The sequence below is a fragment of the Bombus impatiens genome, unplaced genomic scaffold (genome assembly GCF_000188095.3).
Source record: "Bombus impatiens unplaced genomic scaffold, BIMP_2.2 scf_0377, whole genome shotgun sequence".
In the NCBI taxonomy this organism is placed as follows: domain Eukaryota; kingdom Metazoa; phylum Arthropoda; class Insecta; order Hymenoptera; family Apidae; genus Bombus; species Bombus impatiens.
This window is the reverse complement of record NT_176796.1, coordinates 562,123-568,122: the sequence shown is the minus strand read 5'-3', so window position 1 is coordinate 568,122 and position 6,000 is coordinate 562,123. Positions and strand designations below refer to the sequence as shown.

General features: G+C 24.8%; 3 protein-coding genes across 7 annotated transcripts in view; 2 read left to right on the top strand and 1 right to left on the bottom strand.

The window, feature by feature from the left end:
• The window catches only part of LOC100746020 (tetratricopeptide repeat protein 25), a 6,667-nt gene extending 4,614 nt beyond the window's left edge, over nt 1–2,053 (top strand). For 2 of the 3 annotated variants that reach the window (XM_024367957.2, XM_033320947.1), the window contains one exon: nt 1,059–1,503. In XM_024367957.2, the coding sequence (XP_024223725.1) occupies nt 1,059–1,361 (303 nt within the window). In that variant the 3' untranslated portion in view covers nt 1,362–1,503. Of the gene's footprint in view, nt 1–1,058; nt 1,504–1,914 lie in introns of those variants that run through there. The other variant, XM_024367956.2, reaches the window with a different exon arrangement.
• On the top strand, nt 1,875–4,128 carry LOC100745900 (exosome complex component RRP42). Of its 3 annotated transcripts, none has more exons than XM_003489899.4 (6): nt 1,875–2,136; nt 2,259–2,455; nt 2,634–2,799; nt 2,882–3,076; nt 3,232–3,387; nt 3,808–4,128. In XM_003489899.4, the coding sequence occupies exons 1-6, from the start codon at nt 2,080–2,082 to the stop codon at nt 3,910–3,912; spliced, it is 876 nt and encodes a 291-aa protein (XP_003489947.1). In that variant the 5' UTR covers nt 1,875–2,079; the 3' UTR covers nt 3,913–4,128. The 3 variants fall into 3 exon arrangements, with proteins under 3 accessions (XP_003489947.1, XP_012241547.1, XP_012241548.1); XM_012386124.3 differs by having other exon boundaries at nt 3,797–3,974; XM_012386125.3 differs by having other exon boundaries at nt 1,939–2,136; nt 2,263–2,455.
• A 28-nt stretch (nt 4,129–4,156) lies between these two features.
• LOC100745783 lies at nt 4,157–5,336 on the bottom strand. Its single transcript, XM_012386140.3, has 4 exons — nt 5,155–5,336; nt 4,615–4,883; nt 4,423–4,524; nt 4,157–4,344 (listed from the first exon to the last, which is right to left on the bottom strand). Exons 2-4 carry the CDS (start codon nt 4,861–4,863, stop codon nt 4,213–4,215), a joined length of 483 nt encoding a protein of 160 aa, XP_012241563.1. The 5' UTR covers nt 4,864–4,883; nt 5,155–5,336; the 3' UTR covers nt 4,157–4,212.
• Nucleotides 5,337–6,000: the final 664 nt, after the last annotated feature.

The window sequence follows — 6,000 nt, the reverse complement described above, 5'->3', positions numbered from 1 at the left end:
TCCACTTGCAAAGGAATTTCAAGTTGTATAAAATTTAAAATGTTTAATATTTATTATATGTAAATATTTCTCTTATGATATATTTTGTGTATTTACATTCTATAAAAATTGCATTAAACATAAACATTACACTGATTCATAACGTCTGTTTAAAGTCGTGTAATTGATTTCGAAAGGAATTTTGTTTTAATAATATTATTATATGAGTTTAACCGATCTCTGAAAAAGTAAATAAAAATTTGTTTTCTATAATAGAATTAAGAAAGAAATTAGGACACAGTAAAATATTATATTAGTTTCTGTATTATTATCTTTATTTATTATATTTATTTTATATCTCGCATTTTTTTTAAGATATATATGTAGATATTTAGTACAAAAAGCACTAAAAATTAAAAAAATAGCATTTAAGAAAAAGTTAAGAATCTAATCAAGGGTCAAACAAAAATCGATCAAGAAGCTCATATTAATATTATAACATATTACTTTTATCAATTATTCTTGTTATTAAACAATCACATAAACATACCTATTAGTCAATTTACTAAAGAATATGTATGTAGCATTTATGTGCAAAATTATTAATAAAAATGTAAATTTCATTGTTTACAAATACATTTACTTATCACAACATTGTGAAACATTAAACATACATTGACAATGCATAATAAATTGATATATTCATTTAATTAACACTTTTACTGTAACATACATTTCATTTAATAAGTTGAATAAAATTAACTAATAGTAGATAAAACTGTTTGCATTATAATAGAAATAGCGAATTATTAGTAATTGTCTTTATCAATTAACGTTTAAAAGATACAAAATATATCATTTTTCCATTATAGTGCAATTCTCTAATATCTTCATCTTATTAGATATTATACAAAGTAATAGAAGATAATTAATAAAGTATACATATATACATACTATTCTTCGTTAAAAATTATTACACACGAAATATTTATATATATCTATTAACTGTTTGTTTTTCACACTATATTTTGAGCACAATGTAATTACATCATATAATTAATATTATTCTTCTCTGCCAGGCATTAGATCTTGAGCCAAATGATAACAATGCATTAATAGCACGAAGTAAATGTCATCTTTTATTAGGAGAGCCCCAGAAAGCACTGCAAGATGCTGAGAATGCATTACGATATAAAATGAAAAATGTCAGCATGGCTAACGCAATATACTGTAAAGCAGAAGCTTTATACTGCATTGGTGATTTTGAAATGAGTCTTGTATATTATTACCGTGGCATGAGAATACGTCCAGAATACGGACAGTTCCGCCTCGGTGTTCAAAAAGCGAAAAATGCGATACAAAATATTCTACGTAAAAATTGAATGTTTCTATCATAAAAACGTAATTATACAGAATACTTGAAATAACATCATTTTAAATCAACGATTTTTATAAGTTTAGCGGTTAATCAACCATGATAGAAACTGTTAAATATGTTTACAAATATGTACAATAAAACATTTATATATACTTAAAATATAACGTAAAAATGTAGAAAAATTTTATACATACATACATACATATTATATACATATTCATTTATTTATTTATTTATTTATTTATTTATTTATTCATTCATTTATTTATTTATTTATACTGAATATAAGTAACATTATTCTTTTAAAATGAATGTTTCATATATAAACTAGTGATAGTGAGATATATTATACAGTATATAAATCAATTTGTTTAATTATAAATAAATTAATTTTTCTTTCCTTGATAATAATTAAATAAACATATTTAATGTCATCAACGTATTTAATATTTTTCGTAATTTTATAATTTCATTAAATAGGTAGTACATTTATTACATTAATATTACCTGATATTACCATTACAGTAAGAAGGAATAATTGCGTCACTTGTATGTAGGTTAGATAGTCTCTTTAATTGCATATACATACATGCATATAATAAAACACAACAAAATATTACGGCGACGGGACTATTTATTATATCCCCTTTCTCGGTTTGAATGCTAACATAAAAGCATATTGAAATTTGTTTATAAAACACGTAAAAACGAAGTATTTTATAATGGCAGAAACTGTTTTAAGTTCCGGTGAAAAAACTTTCATTCTCCATGGAATAGATGTAAGTTAATATAAGAATCTACGTATATATATATAATATATATATATATATATATATATATACATATTTATTTTTATAATAAAAGTTATTTTGTCATATTTTTACGATTCTATAATCATAAGGCAGACTTTAGAAATGATGGTAGACGACGATGCGAATATCGATCAATGGAAATTGAAACTAAATTAATGCCACAAACACATGGATCAGCAAGATTACGCATAGGAAATACGGATATACTTGTTGGCATTAAAATAGAACTTGATGTACCTCACGCTGATAGACCAAATGAAGGAAAATTAGAATTTTTTGTTGATTGGTATGTAATGCTTCTCATAGTGGTTATTGAATATTTGATGTCCTTTACTAATGTCCAAGTAATTATTTTATAAAGTGAAATCCCTTATATTTCTAATATGAAAATTAAATAGATAATTTTATAGTAGTTAAAAAGATAAATATATGCTAATTATTTCATATTGCGTATTATGTATCAGTTCTGCTACTGCAACTCCAGCATTTGAAGGAAAAGGTGGTGATGATTTAGCAACTGAAATAAGTAACATTTTAACAGCTGCTTATCAAACGCGTAATGCTTTTGATTTAAGAACATTATGTATTTTACCTCATAAGAAATGTTGGAAAATATATGTTGATATTTTGGTAAATAGTGTTTATACATTTAAATAAATATTATAAGAACAATAATTTAAATATTTTATACATACATAATGTATATACATAGATTCTTCAGTGTGGTGGCAATCTTTTTGATGCAGTAGGAATTACAGTTAAGGCTGCATTAAATAGTACAGAAATACCAAAAATTACAGCTGCGACTCTGGATGGTGGAGAACCAGATATTGAATTATCAGATGATGCTTATGACTGCATACAATTAGATACCAGCAATTATCCAATTATTGTTACACTGTGCAAAGTATGTTTCTATCAATTTATATTATATATTTCATAATTTTTATATTATGAATATTAAAAAAAAGAATTTCATATTAAACTTGAAATATGAAAACCATCAAATGTTTGTATATATATACGTGCATATTTTAGACTATTATTTAAATTTTTTTACAGATTGGTGATAATTATATCGTGGATCCAACCTCGGAAGAAGAAGTATGTAGTGCAAGTAGTATTGTCATGTCTGTATTACCAAATGGTAAAGTTTCATCAGTGATTAAGTTGGGTTATGGGAGCATTCAGTCTAATACTTTTATCAAAATGTTGCAAGTAATTATATTGTTATTTATTGTAAATAAATTAATCCTATACGCATATATATGTAAGGTTTAATAGGGTGCGTAGTACAACAATAAGAAATAATAAGAACAGTAAGAAATTATTTAACGTGCAAAAGCGAATAAAAAATATAGAATAAAATTTTCTCATTTAAACCATTGTTTTCAAGAAAATGAAATTTGAAAAATCGTTAATTCGTTAAGTACATATGAATTTATACTAGACTAATACTAAGTACATTAGTAATTAACTACAAATGTACTAGACTATTTCTTGTCTATATATATCCAAACTCGAAAAAATTTTCTCGAAAAAAATGTTGTATACAATGTTGATGTCATCTAGTTGTACCATGCATTCTGCCACATCTTGAATATGTATATATCAAAAGTAACAAAAGTATGTTTTCAGATGGGTAAAAATATAGGATTACAATTAAATAAAAGTCTTATGAAAGCACTGAAAAAAGAAAGTCAACTAGGACAACGAAGACAAATATTAGGATTTCTTAGATAAATATTCGTAATAAATATAAGTATACCTTTAATCCTAAATATAATTTAATTTTACGCATAAATGTATTGAATTGTTTGTCATTCTTATATCTCATGTCTTTTAAATAGCTTTTTCTTTTTTATATGTATTTTCAATCTATTAAATCTGTACAAGTGGACAATTTGTAAGTGAAATAAACGAGACATTTTATTTAAAGAAAGAACAATAAATAAAAAATTATAATAAAGAAACAAAACATACAATATATCTTGAATCATTATTTTATTATGTTTAGATACTACTTAATAGTAATTACAATTCTTATATGGGAGAATTCTCAAAACCATATGTAGCAAAAGTTTTTGGCTTCTCGAGACCTTTGTAATCTTTAGTTCCTGGAATTCTTGCTTCACGTGTTGGTCTCACCATCCAACCAGATTGTCGTGTCCAATTCTATGAAAATAAATATTTTGGTATGATACTTAATATCAAGATATTCCATTTGCGATATACTGAAAAATTATTTCTTACGCCTGTGTTATATTTGTAGTAATACCGTATGCCATAAAGTATAACGAGACCCATCAAACATTTTGCTGTGACATAACGTACAGCCATTGCACCCTTATTACCCTATAATTAAATATAATATCAAACAAAAATAGTATCAACTAATGAAATTACTTTTGATATATGATCTAGCTAAAAGTTTTATTCTTTTACCATAAGAGGAGTTAATAATCTTTCAAATGCATTTAAAGGTATTCTATAGAATCTTCGAAGTGGATTATAATAATGCCTATAATATTCCTTTGTTTTTAATGGCTCTTCTGGTGCAAGAATGTGGCTTTTAAGATACCGAGCTCTCCATGCACGTTCTTCTTCCGTCATACCAATCAAACGTTCTCTTTCACTCACTAAACGGCCACCAACACTCATTGGTTTTACACCGCCACTAACTGAAGATGCCATTGTAAACAAATTAACTGAAACCATAAAATTGTAATGATATAATAGCCAAATAATTGTAAAATATTGAGAATGCATTTATCAGTAATATTAATTACATAAAATACAGAATATGAAGAAAAGCAAAACCTGATATTTATATAAAATTTGTGTCTTTACGCGCGTATAAAGTAAGTACGTAATACTAATTTAACTTATATAAAAATTAAAGCATACAGTAGATTACATACATTTATAATATAACTATTATAATACAAACTATACAAAATACACAAAATAATCAATTGTACTTACGTAATTGTTGATATATATTAAAGACAATACTTATGTCCTATAAAAGTTAATCGCAAATTACGTCATACAATATACGATTGAATATAACCTTTAATTTCTTTAACAAGCATGCGCATTATAGTACAGCAATGACAGTCAGTATGATATGCATGTGCAGTTTACCAAGAAAGAACTCGAAGAAACGTAAACCTGATTTTAAATAAAGTTTTCATCAGTGATAGAACTTGAGATATTTAGTTGGTATACAGTTTTACGACCAAACAGTTAATAATCTACATTTTCAATATTCAAATTTTAAAAGGAAAAAACAGTTAGTACGTTTATAACGTTTATCTCAAAGTTTGGTATTTACCAATAACATTTGCAGCGCAGATTCGAATTCTTTTAATGTATTTTACTTTGACATATTTTTTTCAACATTCATGATATTTTACATTACATAAATATCCTCTTGCTTGTACTAATGCCTTAAATTTAAGTTTGACGTGAATAGATATATTATAATGATATTCCATTTAATTAATTTTTTTATAAATTAATTGATGTAATTAAATATGTGTTTACAATATACATAAAAAATTAATGCCTTTTATGAACTGAAATTTCTGATTACCATCTTTTATGTTTACAAACTACATAGAAGAAAATTATTTTATAAAATTCTTAATTTTTACAATTTTGTTTTTTATTTATATTTAATATTTTACAATGTATTAGGACATTACAAAATAGGTTATAAACAAATAAACTTTATTAATCATAAAATTTCCATGGGTAAATAAAAATTAGAGTGATAATTAATAAAATCTAGAAGTTATGTATATATATGCCGGATGAGCATAAGGA